This window comes from Cibotium barometz, chromosome 3 (genome assembly GCF_041138505.1).
Source record: "Cibotium barometz isolate CiBa-2024 chromosome 3, ASM4113850v1, whole genome shotgun sequence".
Classification (NCBI taxonomy): Eukaryota; Viridiplantae; Streptophyta; class Polypodiopsida; order Cyatheales; family Cibotiaceae; genus Cibotium; species Cibotium barometz.
In genome coordinates, this window is record NC_141048.1 from 43,643,397 (window position 1) to 43,662,895 (window position 19,499).

Consider the following 19,499-nt stretch of genomic DNA (forward strand, 5'->3'; position numbering starts at 1 on the left):
CTCTCATGGTGAAGCTAGCATAACATCAGCACTTGCACTTTCTTTAAGGACTAAACATGAGTTATACCAAGACATAAAGAGCTCCATAGAATAGGATTGTGAGGATTCACAAGTTTCCAAAGAGACCTCATTTAGAATCGCCATTGTATACATTGGGTACTCTTGAAAAAGCTGAGAGCCAAAAAGAGGATGAAAGTGAATGGGAATATGAAATAGAAACGAGATCTGAAGCAAAAACACAAACTGAAACATCCATGGTTCCTCTTGAAGATTCTATCATGGTATGGCTAGATTTTCCTACAGGCAATGATGTTAGGCTGCACATTGATTAGCCCTCGAGCTAGTCATAACATCATGACAATAGATACTTGGGTGTCATTGGGACAACCTAAACTCATCCCTACAGACAATGGTCTTGCAAGAGGAGCCAATGGACAAAATATTGAAGTTCCCAGTTACTTTAGCTATGCTACTCAAAAAATCGGTGGAGATGTGTAATTTGCATTCAATCTTATCCTAGATTCCCTTGAGTATGATGTTGTCCTTGGTAGAACTTGGATATGTGGCTTGTTATATTCAATTGATAAATCCGTGTGCAAATAGCCACCTTGAACACCCCTGCAAACATTGTGCAATTGCTCTTATGGGAGGACGACCTTGGAAGAGCTGGAACTTCCAACATATCTTACTGAAAAGATGCCTTGGATTCTAGTTGGATTGGAACTTTCTAATAAAATCACCATAGCTCAAGCATAACTTTATCGAACACGAGAACACAATCTCATGACCCTCCAGTTATGGGATTTGTTAGGTCAACCAACACTCACGACTCATCCTGAAAGAATTCCCTTTACACAAGTGTCACGGGACCCTTTTGTACTTCTTGAAGAAATAATTGAAAACTCCTAAAATATATCAAAAATTAACACAAAGACTTGAATTAAATTGAAATCAAACAACATAGCATAACATAAAGAAAAGGAAATAAAATAACATCACCATCAAGACAAGATTGGGTGCAATCTCCTCCCTACCGTGTAGCTCCACTTCCATGACATGAGTATTTAGAGAATTTTTATTCATAAAAATAGTCCAAGGAGCTAAGAATAGATGAGCGTACAAATTGGGTTTTCTTTTACCACTTTTGGGGCATTGCTTTACATATTTATAACCATATCAAAATCCCTAAGGTTTGTTTTTTCCACTTTTTGGGGTATTGCTTTACATATTTATAACCATATCAAAATCCCTATGGTTTGTACATATAAAAACCTTTGCCCAAATATAATTGCTAATGGGCCTTGTTACATAAAATAAATTTGTGTACATTTACACATATATTAATCTTGTGCTCACTTCCACATTCCATTAAGCTGAATCCTGCACAAATTAAAATTAAACATATTTTTATACGATTATTAATTCATAAAAAACATGATAAAATATATACCTGTATAACAGTCTTCCTGTTTGAGGAAGCAACTGTCCTTAGTTGTGTAAGAAAAATGTCAAGAGAACAAGATTATTGATGTCATTTGCAAGGTAAACTCAGAGGTCCGAACATAGCTTAGAGGCACAAAGGCATGGCTTAGAGGTTCTTATGGACATGGAATACCAACAAGAAAAACTTGTATGACACCAAAATTGGTGATAGTCACACTGATAAAAAATAATAAATGTAATACACAATTCACAAAAGAAAAATGATCATGATCTTCACACCATCACTCAATCCACTAGCCATACGACACCTTAATCGGTAGCCTCGTATAGTGCAACACCTGAATCGGTACCCTCACACATCTCATGCAGTGCGACACCTCAATCGATACCCTTGCACTTATTCAGACACTATCCATGTTAGTTAAACAATTAATTGAACACATCAATTAATCCCAGTGTTGTCTTGAGATATAGACAACCCATAAGTATTCAAATAACAGCCACACACATGTTTTCCAGGCGTAAGTACCTCGGGAATCACCCCTCCATACGAACCAACTAAAACAAACAGTGGAGGCCCACAAGCATGCCATATATGGGCGTCCTCGATATGCAATTGCATAAACGTATGAGAGGATGGCTTCATGATTGGTGTGGAAGACTAGATCTACACATAATGCATATGCAATGAACCAATCAAATGAATGTATGTAAGACGAGTCTAAGTGTCCCATACCACTTAGGCGTGTTGTACATACACGCATAGGATGGTAGAAGATAGAAGACATAAATGTGTCTGGAGTAAGTATATGAAACCAATCTGATGTCCCATACCACCAGATTAATTCCATCCATGACTTCCTTCATAATAGAAGTTTGAGGCGGAGTGGCCAGTTCCCTCTGAAACTTAAATTCTGACACAAATTTTCTCTATCTAAAAATTTTATTTAAGTTACTGAACTTGAACTAATCTTAATCTTGAGTCTATGGTTTATTAATTAGGTTCTTAGATTGGAAAAATATTATAGAAATAGTTATGAAAAAGTTGTACAAAAGGAAGTGAATATGAAATATTATAGAAATAGTTATGAAAGTTGTACAAATTCAGGGGTGCTAGTAGCGAAAATAGCACTTCTTGCACGGGGCAGGGTCCCTCACTCGGGGCCTCGCCCACGGATATCTAGACAAGAGATGAATCGCCCACGGATATCTAGACAAGAGATGAATCGCCCACGGATATCTAGATATCCGGGGCCTCGCCCACGGATATCTAGACAAGAGATGAATCCATCAGTTCTTCCAAAACCGAACCCATAAAAACTTCCCTCGCCCGAAAAGCACGGGCGATTCCTCCAGGATAAATTTACTCTAACGTGGTCAAGAGCCTTAACTAACAAAACTCATTTGACCGAACCCCTAAGTCCCATAGTCAGATCAAGGAAAAGACTTGCACTTGGATCATAGAGACCAACACTTTTTTCCTCATTGAGAGGCACAGCTGTTGATTCTTTTCCATAGAACAATTTTTATCTGGGATTTATTTCATCTATCGTACCATAACAGAAATTGAGTCTCATTTTAGGGATCCATCAGTCTAGCCTAACCCCATCTAGTCCCGTGGGTTAGCCAACCGTCCAACCACTATAGTGATGGGATCCATTTAAGAATTTGGTTAGGTTTTGTCTCGAGTACCAGGGAAAAGAGTTCCCAGGTCCCCTAGCCGGATATTCATGCAAACTTAAAACTAGTCACACCACTTACACACCCAATATGAAATTGCCTTTTTCATAGATTCAGCTGTCTTTAAAACAATCATTTAATGAAACAATAGTATCACTGATAATAATCCTCCAAAATATCCGGTTGAATCCTAATTTCTAATTTTTTCTTCATCGGTGTACCTATGGCATCATTGGCAACCAGAACGCTCCTCACCACCTCTCCACTCAGGGGCCTTTTTGATAGTTCCTAGCTCATAGTACCTGGCAATATATTCACTTATAAAAATCAAAATGGAATCTCCATTGAAGATCAGCAAGATCAACCAACAGATCCATATAAAAAAGCCATGGACTCATCCATTGAGGACCAACAAGGTCAATCAACCAGATCCATGCCTGAATTCAGAAAACAACGCTTACTCCTTGTTCCAATATCTTCCACAACGTACGTGTGGGTATCTTCAGTGACCCAGAGCCCGAGCACCGTATGGTCAGCACCCTCTAGGATCCTTCTCGCAGGTCACCTAGTGCTTCACTCATAGGCCGCTTCTTTGGTCCCTCATCCACCGTACCGGAAGCTCACCATTTAAATCAAACCGAGGCTGGTCAAGACCTTGGCCGACCTTGCTACGCGAGATGTCCTCCGTTGACTCTCCGTCAGCTGTTGCAACTTTATCAGGTAGGTCTCCACGACCTCTTCACAAGACGGTAAAAATGCTTCCCTAGCATTCTTGACATAAAACAGGTCATAAATACAGTTTCTATAATGAACTCTCATCTTTCCACATTGTTCCACATCAATCCTCATTTATTTCATATGTATTCCCATTCTCATCACATCATTTTCATTCACATCATATATCATCCATTCACAGCTATCCCAATTTACATCACATCTCATTCACTTCACATTCCAATTCACATGACATCACATCTCATTCATTCACATCCCGATTCATATCACATCACATCTATTCACGTCCATCACATTCATTTACATCCATTACATCACATTCATTCATATCCATCACATTCATTTATTCATATCCATCACATTCATTTATTCATATCCATCACATTCATTCTCATCACCATCCCATCACATACATTCTATCCACATTATATCACACCACTTCTATCCACATCATACACATCTCATCTCATTCATCCAAGTCCTCAAATGAAGTGGGAATGCATTAGGATGGATTTTTTCACAAGTCTCCCCACTGCATAAGGAGGATATGATTCCATTTTTTTAGTGGTGTACTTGCTCATCGAAGTAGCTCATCTTATACCGGCAAAGAAAGCCTTCAAAGCTTCTGATGTTGCCCGATTATTCATCAACGAGATCTTCAAGCTTCATGTTATAGTGAAAAGGATAGTCAGCGTGATCGGGACTTTGACTTCACTTCAAAGTTTTGGAAGTCCTTATTTCAGGCCTTGGGTACTCAACTTTGCTTTAGTACAGCTTACCATCCAGAGATCGATGGCCAAACTGAGAGAGTGAACCAAGTAGTTGAAATCGAACTCTTAAGCGCAATGGAAAGACTACCCCGAAGAGGATGCAACTTGGGAAGATGAAGCTACACTCTTAAGAGATTACCTTGAATTCATGAGACGAGATGAGGACATCTCGATTTCTTTAAGGGGGGAAGGATGTAACATGCCCATCTTCAATAATAATATATGTCCATTTAATAGATGAAATTATGGTCCTTTTTATAGTGTAAAAAGCATCAATTTCAATAATTGAGCTATTTTCACTTAGAATCTTAAAATAATGAGTCCAAATTTGAAATATGCGCGTGATTTTACCCTAGTATAGGATTTTACAGCATTCTCAAGCTCCGCCTCTTGATCCTCCTGCTCCTTGGAGGGATGTCTACGCGCTAGGGTGGGCTTATTTACTGCACTAGCCTGGGCCCGCAAAACGAGGCAATATCCAGAGTTCTCACCAAACTAGTGAGTTCCAACTTCCCATGGTATGAGGGATACCTTGGGCTGACTTTGGGCCTTGCTAATGTCGTCGCCCGGCTACACAAGCACAAGAACGGGGTTAGCATCAAGGCAAGGAGAAGATTTACTTGTACTTTAATTTAAGCAAGATAGCAACAGAATAATTCAATCCAAAACCACACTATCTTTTCGAGAAAGTAACAATTCTACATGAGATTTGATATTTTCAAAACAAGGAAAAACAAATGATATCCTTTTTTCTTAATTAATGCTAATATCAAGGATTAATCCAAAAACCTCTTTTAAATTATTTTTAAGCTAACCTAACCATTTCCTCCATGAGGGACTCCGAAGGGAAGATTTGGGGCCACATTCGGAGCATTCCCTCTTGCGTCGTCGTCGAAAATGAACATCACACAAACTTATAAAAGAATAGATTCCACCTCCATATATGATTGGTATAACCAGACCTTCATTGTAATCCATGGAATAAACTGCTCAATGGTCCTTCTTGGCTATTGTAAAGAGCTAAATCAACCGTTCCAAATAGAATTATGAGTACATTTAGCATTTAGATGCATTCAAGGCAATTAGAGTTAGCACAAGTTCTGGCTATGGAGGGTCGAAGCACTTCATCATGTCATGTGTGGATATGCCGAAGGCAGAGAGATATGTAGAGAGAGAACAAAGCTCAAGAGTCAAGATAGAGTTTATTTACACAATACAATGATGATTTGATTAAAGAAGAAACTCATCAATTACAATGCTTTTGTAGGCTACTGTAGAGCCTTATCTTTTGACTATTTAAAAAAAACTAGGGTAATGACACTTGGCAGCTTCCATGACATCAGTGCTTACTACACACACATAAGCCTTAGAGGCTGCTGTTCACACACATAACGTACACATATACGAAGAGGTGGTTTCACACACAAATAGTACATACATATGTGGATACACAAACAACGTATACACTTTTTTTTAAATAAAAGTGTTATTCCCATTGAAGTTGATTTTGATGCATAAATAGATGCATAAAGAATTTTTATATCAAAATTAGAATTCTCTTAAATTCTATGTTTAAATTCTATGAGTATTTGATAAATAAATAATTAAATACTCTGAGAGAGAAATTTTTATCGTTTTATATTCACACGGATTGTAAAAAAAAAATCAGAAATCTATTGAGATCGAAATATTCAGATAAATGATTAATTTATTCCTCATTAGAATTCGTAACTAATTTAGAAATCAGTTAAGAGAATATTCAAAGAAAGAAATTTAGTAAAATAGAACTGAATCACCAAACCTTTTCGAGAAAGATAGTTCAGGAAAAATCTTATCCGATTCGAACCTTGAATCAGACTATGACCAATACCAAACTCTTTCGTCAGTTTCGAGGAAAGAAGGTGTGACCAGTTTAGAAAAATACCCTCAAAACTCCCGCCAAATCCGAAACTAAGTTTGAGACCCTTTGAATTGATCTATGGATCAAGGTTATAGAATAGATGAATTCTGGTATGAAATTCAAAATTCCGATCAAGAAGTTTTGAGGATACTGATTCAAGAAATACTCCTTGTATTCAAAAGAAAATCAAATTGAAAACTTGCATAGAAATGAGATGTGATGTGAATAGATGTGATGACATGTGAGTCAGATAGATGTGAATGAATGGATGAGATGTAATGTGATGTGGATGAATGAGATGTGATGTCATGGGAAACGGGATGTAAATGAATGATATGGGATGTAAATCGATGTGAATGTGTATGTGAAGAATGGATGTGAATGTGTATGTGAAGAATGGATATGGATGTGTATGCGAAGAATGGATGTGAATGTGTATTTGAAGAATGGATGTGGATGTGTATGTGAAGAATAGATGTGGATGAGTATGTGAAAGAATGGATGTGGATATATGTGAAAGAATGGATGTGGATGTGTATGTGAAAGAATATGTGGATGTAAAGTGATAGATATGAATGTATGGATAGATGTGGGTAGTCATACATATGAACGATTAGATAGATGTGATGTAAATGAATGTGATGGACGTGAATAGATGTGATGTGATGTGAATCGGGATGTGAATGAATGAGATGTGATATCATGTGAATGGGGATGTGAGTGAATGAGATGTGATGTAAATTGGGATAGATGTGAATGGATGATATGTGATGTGAATGAATATGATGTGATGAGATGTGGATATGGGTAGATACGAGTGGATGAGATCTGATGTGGATAAATGAGGAAAGATGCGATGAGATGGAAAATGATGTGATGAGAATGGGAATACATATGAAATAAATGAGGATTGACTTGGAACAATGTGAAAAAGCAAGAGTTCGTTATAAAAACTGTATTTATGACCTATTTTTAAATGACTGTTTTATGTCAAGAATGATGGGGAAGCACCGTCTTGTGAATGAGGTCGTGGAGACCTAACTGATAAAGTTGCAACAGCTGAGACGGAGAGTCAACAGAGGACGTCTCGCGTAGCAAGATCGGCCGAGGTCTTGTGACTAGCCTCGGTACAGTGGATGAGGGAACAAGGAAGCGGCCTATGAGTGAAGCGCTAGGTGACTTGCGAAGGATCCTAGAGGGTGCTGACCATACGGTGCTTGGGCTCTAGGTCACCGAAGATACCCACACGTGCATCGTGGAAGATATGGAACTTTCGGTACAGTGGATGAGGGAACAAGGAAGCGGCCTATGAGTGAAGCGCTAGGTGACCTGCAAAGGATCCTAGAGGGTGCTGACCATACGGTGCTTGTGCTCTAGGTCACCGAAGATACCCACACGTGCATCGTGGAAGATATGGAACAAGGAGTAAGAGTTGTTTTCTAAAACCAGGCATGGATCTGGTTGATTGACCTTACTGATCCTCAACGGATGAGTCCATGGCTCTTTTATATGGATCTGTTAGTTGATCTTACTGATCTTCAACGGAGATTCCATTTTGATTTTTATAAGTGAATATATTACCGGATACTATGAGCTAGGAACTATTGAAAAGGCCCCTGAGTGGATAGGTGGTGAGCGATCTAGTTACCAATGATGCCATAGGTACACCGATGAAGGAATGATTGGAAATAAGAATTCAACCGGATATTTTGGAGGATTATGATCAGTGATACTATGGTTTCATTAAAAGATTGTTTTAAAGATAGTTGAATCTGTGAAAAAGGCAATTTCATGTTGGGTGTGTAAGTGGTGTGACTAGTTTTATGTTTGCATGAATATCCGACTAGGGGGCCTGGGAACTCTTTTCCCTCGTACCCAAGACAAAACCTAACCAAATTCTTAAATGGATCCCATCACTATAGTGGTTGGGTGGTTGGCTAACCCACGGGACTGGATAGGCTGGACTGATGGATCCCTAAAATGAGACTCAATTCTGTTATGGTACGATAGATGAAGTAAATCTTGGAAAAAAAATGTTCTATGGAAAAGAATCAATGGCTGCGCCTCTCAATGAGGAAAAAAGTGCTGGTCTCTATGATCCAAGTACAAGTTTTTTCCTTGATCTGACTATGGGACTTACGGGTTCGGTCGTCAGATCAGTTTTGTTAGTTAAGGCTCTTGACTACGTTAGAGTAAAAATTATCCTGGAGGAATCACCCGTGCTTTCCGGGCAAGGGAAGTTTTTTCGGGTTCGTTTTGGAAGAACCGAGGGATTAGTCTCTTGTCTGGATATATGTGGGGGCGAGGCCCCAAGTGAGGGACCCTGCCCCGTGCAAGAAGTGCTACTCCCACTGCTAGCACCCCAGAATTCGTTGCGCGGTGGGTACAAGGATCTTTCACGGATCCTCAGGTACTACATAAAGTCCACAGTTGATTATGGACTTTTCTATGAGGCTTGTACAAAGATACAGTTGCATGGGTACACAGATACTAATTGGGCTAGTAGTATTGCAGACATGAGATCTACCAATGGTTTTATGTTCTCATTTGGGAGTGCTGCTGTGAGTTGGAGCAGTAAGAAGCAGCTAACAGTTGCCTTGTCGAGTACAGAGGCAGAGAGTACAGAGGTGCTATTATGGCAGCTTGAGGTAGCTTGGTTTCAGAAGCTATTTGGTGACATGGGAGAGCCCGTGTGATAGGGCAGTTGTCATATATTGTGACAACATGAGCAGCATACAGTTGGCTAGTAACCCAGTATATCATGCTAGAACGAAGCACATTGAGGTGCATTATCACTTTGTGAGGGAGAAGGTTCTAGCAGGAGATGTAGATCTAGTATATGTCAGCACACAGAGGATCAGGTGGCTGACATCTTCACAAAGGCATTGGGCACATAGAAGCTCCATAGGTTTAGGAGCTTACTTGGAGTGTAGTGTGTGGAGTTGAGCTTACTTTGGAGTGTAGTGTGTGGAGTTGAGCTTGAGGGGGAGTGTTGAGATATCGAGCTCAACTAGTGCTACGAAAAGACATTAATGACCCGCCTGGGTGATAGCTTCTGCATCTACACCACTGGCATGGTTGATGAGATTATGGGTGATATGCCGCTAGTGGGATGACAGGCTATGTGTGACAGCCATTTTGGATTACTAGAGACTAACATAGTTATAGCGCAGCTCATTTAGTCGGGTTCACATTATGGACCGACCCTTGTATGTTGTAGTAGTTGAGTACTAACCCATATAGTGTGTACTCTTATCTTTATGTTATGTTGGTTCAGTAGAGAAGAAGAAGATAGAAGAAAATTCAACTATCCATCTCTCTCTTGTGTCTTGCTCTCTCTTGTGTGTGTGTGTTTGCTTGCTAGGGTTTGAAGCTCTCCCTCTCCCCCACATTCTCTTTATCGAGTAACTTTTATGGAATGCAATATAATCCGTGTCTACCTCCCCTACCATCAGTTTCTCATATGCTAGAAACCATGGCGGAACCCCCATATATTCACCTACGTGAACCACTCGAGTCTTATGCCTTAGTTAAGCCTAGAAGTCTCATTTTTATTATTATGAATAAGACTAAATACATTAGTCTCAAATCCTTGTAATCAATCTTGTCCTTGCAAATATTTGAATTGAGAAATAAAATGATTTCAAGGTTTTGCTTTATATCTTGAGCGTAATGTAAAGTATAAGTCTCGTGATTCTAAATATAACCTTGCAATGATGGCCAGGACGATAAATTTCCTCCCCCCAATGCGCTATACATAGACACATAGGAGAAGAAGCTCCTACTCAAATAGATGCAACCTCCCTCCTTTAAAGGGGAAGGTTCAAAAATTGAGAAGGTTGCTAAGGTATGGATTGAAGAAATAGATGATTACTTCTCAGCCGCCACCGGCACCGGTACTGGAGCTGTGAACCAATCCATGCGCTTGCATGGTTTTGCCTCACTCGGGATGCTAAGCTCTGGTGAAAGCAACGGTGCCATGTGATAAGGAAGTTATCGAACACTCCCAAACTTGGGATGACATCTCTCTGGAAATATGTCCCACCCATGACTACCTCTTAGCAAGTAGCCCGCTTTTTCCAAGGCTTGAATGAACCTTTGGATTCTCGCCTCGAAGCAATGAGAACAAGTACATTGCAAGATGCTCTCATACGAGCCAAACCTCTTATGAAGGAGGTAAAGGCTGGCAAATCTGGGCCCCAGAAGAGATCTCACCCTAAATCAAACCCTAAGGATCAATCTTACAAGAAGCCCCAGAAAAATGCTCCCAACTACAACCGAGGTCGGCCAACCAACCTCTTTGATCCCCACACAAATACTAATTCTACTAGGGAGGCCCTTGTGTGTTTCCATTGCAATGAGCTCGGACACTTTAAAGCCAATCGCCCAAAGCTTGCGACATCGTTTTCTCAAAGTGGTCAAGCAAATCAAGGCCATGGAACCCCCATCCACCAAGGTGCAAGAGGTGGTGGAAGTGGCAGAGGAGGTCACAGGGCAGTTGCCCATGCCTGTGCTATAAATAAATAACCAACTTTGAAAATGGTTGAAGAAGAGCGTGCCACCATCCATGTGGCGGTAGAGCATCAGGGTCCTAACGAACAATTTGGTGTTATTCGAACCCCAGCTTCTCATCACGGTAAGCCATTCCAATTTTTTATTGATTGTGGTAGTACCCATGTATTTCTTTCTCCAAGAAGGTGTTTACGGAAATTAAACCTAGATCAAAAACCATCTAGGAAAATGGTTGTAGAGCTAGGTAATGGGGAAGGAAGTAGTATCTCACCACTCTATTCACCACTCTATAGGAAAACCTTGATTTTGAATTGGGTAGTGAACAAACTCATAGCCATTTTAGAGTCCTACCATCAGGCGTTTATGAGTCCTACCATTAGGCATTTATGATGAGATCCTTGGGATGGACTGGTTAGTCGCAAACAATGCTAGTATTCACTGCAACCAGGGAAGTATCACTTTTAAAAATGAGCACGGCCAAGTAGTCCTAGTTCAGGGGAAGACAGGTAAAACCTAAGTCTAGGGTAGTCAAAGCAAAACATCTTCTCAAGGGAGCACATAAGGGAAAACAATCGAGCTCAACAAAGATGCTAAACCCATTAAGGAATCAGAACCCTCTTGGCTCCAAGAATTCTCTAACATCTTTCTTGATGAGCTTACAAGACTACCACCCCTCGAGAAGTCGACCATGAGATCAAGCTAATTCTTAGTGCTCAACCTGTTTCCAAAAGACCCTATAGCATGTCTCTCCCTGAAGCCATTGAGCTCAAGGACCAACTTCACCAACTCACTGAGCAAGGATTTGTACGCCCCAGCACCTCTCCTTTAGGGAGCACCTATTTTTTTCTAAAAGAATAAGGATGGAACTCTTCATCTCTACATAGATTATCAGGGGCTAAATCAAGTCATTGTCAAGAACAAGTACCCTATCTCTCGCATCGACAAACTTCTTGACAGGTTTCATGGGGCCAATGTTTTCTCTAAGATAGATTTGAGGTCTGGCTACTGTCAAATGAGAGTCAAGGAAGCAAATATACCCAAGACAACTTTCAATGCCCGTTATGGCCTCTATGATTTTACTGTGATGTCATGGTATCTTGGATTCATTATCTCCCAAGATGGTATGTCAGTAGATCCTACCAAGGTCAAGGATATACTAGAATGGCCGCCCCCTAATTCAGTAGATCCCACCAAGGTCAAGGATATACTAGAATGGCCACCCCCTAATTTAGTCTGTGAAGTTCATGGATTTTTAGGAATCATAGGATGATAAAGGATTTTCATCAAAGATTACTCCCTAGTAGCTGCACCCTTGACTGATCTTCTTAAGAAGGATTGCAAAATAGTGTGGTTTATAATCCATCAACTCAGCTTTGATCGGATCAAAGCCATCATTACCTCAGCGCACAAGTCCTAATACTTCCTGATCTCACCAAGGAATTTGAGGTGGTCACTGATTCTAGTAGTCTAGCACTTGGTGGTGTCTTAGCCTAAGAAAGAAGACTGGTGGCTTATACTTCTCACAAGCTGAAGCAATATGAGGCCAACTATGCCACCCATAATTTGGAACTCTTAACAGTTGTTCATTGCCTTAAGTTATGGAGACATTACCTCTTTCCAATACGAAAAAGGTGAATGTGACTCCTAGAGGAAAAACAAATGATATCCTTTATCTTTCTTAATTAATGCTAACATCAAGGATTAATCCAAAAACCTCTTTTAAATTATTTTTAAGCTAACCTAGCCATTTCCTCCATGAGGGACTCCCAAGGGAAGAATTGGGACCACATTCGGAGCATTCCCTCTTGCATCGTTGTCGAAAAGGAACATCATACAAACATATAAAAGAATAGATTCCACCTCCATATATGATTGGTATAACCAGACCTTCATTGTAATTCATGGAATAAATTGCTCAATGGTCCTTCTTGGCTATTGTAAAGAGCTAAATCAACCGTTCCAAATAGAATTATGAGTACATTTTAAGCATTTAGATGCATTCAAGGCAATTAGAATTAGCACAAGTGCTGGCTATGGAGGGTCGAAGCACTTCATCATGTCGTGTGTGGATATGCCGAAGGCAGAGAGATATGTAGAGAGAGAACAAAGCTCAAGAGTCAAGATAGAGTTTATTTACACAATACAATGATGATTTTATTAAAGAAGAAACTCATCAATTACAATGCTTTTGTAGGCTGTAGAGCCTTATCTTTTGACTATTTCAAAAAATCTAGGGTAATGACACTTGGTAGCTTCCATGACATTAGTGCTTACTTCATACACATAAGCCTTAGAGGCTGTTCACACACATAACATACTTACACATATACGAAGAGGTGGTTTCACACACAAATAGTACATACATACGTGGATACACAAACAACGTATACACATATACATTGTGGACACACACATGAAGCTCCGATTTCCTAATAAACCCCCCTTCAGAGCGAAGGTGGAATTGTGATGAGGAACTTTCACTACGTACGAATACACATGCTCCAACTTTGGTATGAACTTGGCATATTCTAGTTGCAAGCTCAGAGGCTCGTGTAACTTGGCTCAAAGGCTAGTAAGCTTGGCTCAGAGTCTGGTAAGCTTGGCCTCAACAAGCTCAAAGGCTCAACACTCGAATGACTCAGAGGCTTATCATTCTTGGCTCTGAGGTTCATGTAACTTGTCCCCGACTCTCAGGCCAAGGTAACACTAAGAGTTACTTGTCCATGTCCTATATTGGTTTCAATCACAATATCTCCCCTTGCTTTGATAAGGGATTTTTAGCGAAGTGTTATTGAAGGTAACTGATTCAAAGCACACAAAGAGAAAAACACACACATAACATTTATTACAAATCTTTTCAGGGGATGACCTAAGTAGAGGACCCATGACCCACACATGCATATAAAAACTACAAAAGGATTTCGAGGAAGAATCCCCCCCCCTAATCGTGATGGTAAAGTGCCTTTTTTCGGTGACGTTTCCATGACACTATGTCTTGAAGCCCATGCATGGATAATGATGATGATTGAAGAATGGATGTAGAGGCCCATGTTGTTGTTGTGAAAGCATTTGATGAAGTACAATAGAATTACATGCGGCCCAAAAATGCCTTCTTTTTGTTCCCTATGTGAACAACTTCTTATGTGGATAGCCTTTTATGGAAATTCTTTTACGCCAAAGTTTGAAGCTAAGGTTTTTTTAAAAAAATTAATAATTAGCTAACCTTATCTTTGGCAAATTAGTCGGTGTGTTGAACCAGAGTCGACTGAGTGGTCGTCTCTACAGACAACTAGGCAGTCTCGTTGGTGCTAGCATGCACAGAGGCACAGGGGCAGCAACAATCAAAGACATGTCGATTGAAAATAAGTAGATGGCCACATAGAAGCTTTGTCAGGCAACAATAGTGGCAGAGTTACATAGCATCTGTAAGGAAATGTGGATGTGGACGTGGATGCAGGGTCTACAAGGCAACGTCGAAGCACTTCATCATCATGTTGTGCGTGGAGATGCGGGAGACACACAGATATATAAAGAGAGAAAAAAGCGTAAGAGTCAAGATAGAGTTTATTTGCATGATACAATGATGATTTGATTAGAGAAGAAATTCATCATTAACAATGCTTTCGTGGGCTATGGAGCCTCCTTATCTGTTGACTAATTCAAAAATACTAGGGCAGTGACACTTGGCAGCTTCCATGATATCAGTGCTTACTACATACACATAAGCCTTAGAGGCTGTTCACACACAACATCCTTGCACGTACTAAGAGGTGGTTCACACACAAATAGTACACGTTACACAAACAAGCTATACAAGACACACACATGAAGCTGCAATTTCCTAACATGTATTAACTATACTCAATGGTCCCTCCTTAGCCATTTAAAGAACTAAATCAACGGTTCCAATTAGAATTGTGAGTCCATTCTAAGCATTTAGATGCATTAACTATACATTCACACATATACTACAAACTAACTGATGAAATAATTTAGCACCTCGATAGCGTACATTTACTCATCCACATAACCATGACATAATTTATTTACCAATGCATACTCATGAAGAATATGCAAGTATTTTTATATCCTTGTGTATGCAATAGTGCAAGAGAGGCTTTACATGATGACATTGTGTATGATTGAAGGGGTTTCTTTTGTAGGAGCAAAAACAAATATCAATCAAGGCCTTAGGGAACCTAAGTAAACTTGTGTAAGTGTAGATTGTGGGCATTGCATTTGGTAAACTTCACAAGTACAAGAATTGATGGTGTGTTTGAGGGCATTTACAATGAGCATGTGAAATACCTAGGATAACCAATCCTGTGCCAGTGGGTGCTATGATCCTTGAATCTAATCTCTAATAACCATGCAAAATAAGCAAGTGTATCTTGGAGTGAGAGGTTACATCCAATTTCATTTCACCTTCGGCTTGAGAGTTGATTGCTATATTAAGTAGTGTGGCTTAATTTGGTTTAAAGACCAAAGAGCTCTAAGGGTTCAATGAGACCACTAATGGAGCTTGGTGTATTGGTTCACATGTGTGGCACCATTGCCACTTGTCGCCATCTAGCTCAAAGTACTTGGGAGTCCAAAGCTTACCCTCTTGTTTTCGTTGCTTAGCTAGGGCCCTTTGCCTCTCCTCTACCTCATGTTTAGCCTTCCTAGCAACCTCCCAATCCCTCCTCACCAACCCCTCCATCACTGCCCTCCACACCACTATAGACTCTGTCTCCTTCAAATCCTGTAATACATCCAAGCCACCCCCACATGTTTACATGAGTATTTATAATTCAAATGTGCTTGAATTGCAAATACAAAAAAATAATAAATTTATTCACCTCTATTCTCTACTAATTCTAAACAGTGTTAACATTAATATAAGGCTACTTCAAGAATGTGTAAAAGTATATAGCTACAAAATGGAGAATGTTAAGGGAGCTCACCTTTATATTTTGCACCATAGGGGCCTTTAAGTTGTCAAGCGAAGTTTGGGCATCAAATAAGACACTCATCTCCCCTGTTTTTACCTCTTTGATTGTTACCACTCTGCACAATGCAACACAAGCATCAATTAAATAGCCTTTTAGTTTCATTTATTTGTAAGACTCTTTTTGGGTTAAGGCTTTAAATGTATCCCTTACATAAGACCGTAGATATGTTTAGATTTGATTCCTAAATTTTGTTTTTCCAATGCTATAAGGTATATCATTAATACAATTTACTGAACAATATGAGAAATGGCACATGCATGTAGATTCATTTTTAAAGCAATCAAACCTCCATTAAGCATGTGTTTAGCTTGACTAATCATAACCTTTTCCTACCAATATAGTGTATTCACAACATAAACCTTCATAAATGAACATAGTAGCTAGCTAGATCATGCCTTACTGAACAATAAACAAAATTTGAAATAATAATAACAACAAATGAAACAACAATATAAAGGATACCTGTTCCAACCACCACTGAGCTCATAAAGTAATGTATTGTCGGTGGTGTCTAGGATTTGGCCACTAATTTGTCCCAAAGTTCCTCTTAGCCCAAAGAATGGTTTCCCTTTAAAGATAAGAATGGCTTCAAGGCCAGAGGAGCTACACTTGACCATTGTGTTGCCAACCCATTCATTTCCAGGTGCTGGGAAGAGTCGAATCAATAACTTTGGGCATGTCATCTCATAAGTCTCTTTGTGCAAATCAAGCCATAAGTCTCTCTTCCCTTTGATGGTCACCTCCACCTTGTTTCCTGTGTATCGTAATAATGAATAAAGTCAAAAATGTAATATTGAACTTGTATATACCAATTTCATTATTGTAACTCACTCAATCCTAAAACTTAAATGGCATATATCCTACCACTAAAATCATAATGCCTACAATCCACATGGTATCCTCTAACGTTTAATTTTTTCTTATAATTGAGCCTTAGAAGTGGCTTTAAGTCATGAAATGTTATTGAATGTTATTCACATAATGTCAATAACTATCACATGTACGGCCTCATTCAACCATGAAACTTCTTTGCTATATGTTTCTACTAGCATGTCTTTAAAGTTAATATTAAAAATCAAAACATTCAACATCAATGCCATAAGTATGAGTAGATATAAAAAGCCTTAAATATAGCTTTTATGTTTACTAATTTTGTTTTGCATTAATATTAATACCATCTCCTTGAGGGTTTTCCTTGAGGCTTTGTAATTTAAGAGAAATGAATTTCCCCCCTTGGCTTGTGTAAAGAATGTATTAAAGACAAGCATTAGCCTACTACGATTAAAAACTCCCATCTTGTGGGGTCTCCAATTGTGTACAATCCACATGGAGTTCTCGGCTCTTACCTCACATAAAAAGTTAATACTCTCACTTGTTAGAACCCACATTGTGATAATCCCCACCATAAACTTTCACAACTTCTAAGAAGTGAATACCCTCACTTTTTAGAACATGAGTGATAATCCCCACCATAAACTCTCACAACTACATCACAATTATATAACAAAAGATCACTTAAAAAGATTTTGTACAGCACTAGTTCATATGGGAACCAAAACATAATCTCATTTACACAGTTCATGGCCCATGTTACGATTGTAAGATGATTTACCATCATATGAAAAATCCAACAATTGGACATTCAAGAACACTTAAAAAGCTACATCATTTTTACATCAAAAGTCCAACACAACCAAATTATGACATATGAGAAGTCCCCTTACCATAAAATCGTGGACAAGCATTGTGCCACCATTGTAGTCGTAGATTTGCTACCTCATTTGTTGCATACAAGGCTGTTATAGGTGGGTGATGGGAGACCTGTGAGTTAAAGTTCTTTATATTAATTATTTAGTGATGATAAACCCTTTTAAAAAAAATCTTGGTTCACCTTAATGCATGTGTGATTACAATGTGAGCATGGTTAAAAACATTGCATGGTAAGATAGGAAAGCTTCTATATATACTGAGCATGGTTAAAAACATTGCACAGTAAGATAGGAAGGCTTCTATATATATTGAGCATGGTTAAAAACATTGCATGGTAAGATAGGAAGGCTTGTGTACATACTTTATTATGGACACCCATATTAATGTAACAAATGCATATGCACATGCAATTATGTATCACAATTGTATGGTATTGCTATCTAATATAGCTGAAAGTACATAAACATATGTATGCTTAGTCATAAAAGCTTGAAGAATATATAGTAGATTCTATGTCAAAAGCTTGAGATATATGCAGAAATTCTCTCTCTCTCTCTCTCTCTCTCTCTCTCTCTCTCTCTCTCTCTCTCTCAATGCATGTGCAAATGCGCATGCACCCACATGTATGCATCATCGAACTTATTTAGAAACTTGGTATGGAGAGAACCTGCTCTAGTAAGACATTGAGGTTTCCACATGACACATGGTGTGTCTCTCCCAAAATGGGATTGAAGGGAGCTTGAGCAAAAGGGGCAAGCCTGGTGGTAGAGATATGCCATGCAACCACTCGCAAAAAACGCTCTAGTGGGTTGGGTCCCCTTGCACAAGCACCCAATAAGTCATCGCCACAACAATACACACTTTCTCCATACACTTGTAGCTGGGACTTTGGCATGTTTAATTGAACTGGCACCTAAACAAGAAAAAGATCCTCATTTTAGGTATGCCTTTAAACTCTAAATACTATTATAGTTAAATAAATCTTAGCAAGTTTTTGAGAACACATAAGAACAACATATAGAATAAAGATCTAGTCAACTCCATCTAGTTGTGTGTGTGTGTGTGTGTGTGTGTGAGAGAGAGAGAGAGAGAGAGAGAGAGAGAGAGAAAGAGAGGCCTTACCCATTCCCATTCTTTGAAATATACATTTTAAAATCACTCGAATCTTAAAATATCTAATGTCAAATATCAACGTATACGTAACATCGATGAGCACTAATATTTTTATGTGAGCTATTGAAGACTATTGAAAAGGAAACTCCTAATTCCTCTACAAGTTTCTCACATATTATGCCCAAAACCTACTACACTTACTTTCTTTAAAAAAGATCATTGATCCTTGTATTTTTGTGTCATCTTCCCAACCTTAATTTTTTTGTGGTGTGCGATTGTAAAAGTCAAGTCTTAGCAAATAATTGGTGGAACTTTGGCCAAATCAAGTTTCTTTTGAAATTAAAGCAAAAAATATATATAGATTATGTTTCTTTTTTTGGAGGCTCTCTCTCTCTCATATATATATATATATATATATATATATATATACACACCTCCCTCTCTCTCTCTCTCTCTCTCTCTCTCTCTTCATGGCCATGATCCACCCGAGTTCAAGTCCCACCGTTGGTCGTAGATGCCCTTGTGTTGCATTCTACTGACGTTAATACCTCTCTCTCTCTCTCTCTCTCCTCTCCCATATACCTCTATATATATATATATATATATATATATATATATATATATATATATAAAAGAGAGAGG

The 19,499-nt window shown here is 38.9% G+C and overlaps 1 protein-coding gene across 1 annotated transcript in view; it reads right to left on the minus strand.

Moving 5' to 3' along the window:
- Window positions 1–15,107: 15,107 nt before the first annotated feature.
- LOC147640102 (oxysterol-binding protein-related protein 4B-like) overlaps window positions 15,108–19,499 on the minus strand; it is a 4,937-nt gene continuing 545 nt past the window's right edge. Inside the window, exons 2-6 of the mRNA XM_086777100.1 lie at window positions 18,412–18,657; window positions 17,759–17,855; window positions 16,497–16,788; window positions 15,987–16,089; window positions 15,108–15,784 (exon numbers count right to left, since the gene is read on the minus strand). Coding sequence (XP_086633226.1) covers window positions 15,533–15,784; window positions 15,987–16,089; window positions 16,497–16,788; window positions 17,759–17,855; window positions 18,412–18,657 — 990 coding nt within the window. The 3' untranslated portion in view covers window positions 15,108–15,532. The remainder of the gene's footprint in view (window positions 15,785–15,986; window positions 16,090–16,496; window positions 16,789–17,758; window positions 17,856–18,411; window positions 18,658–19,499) is intronic.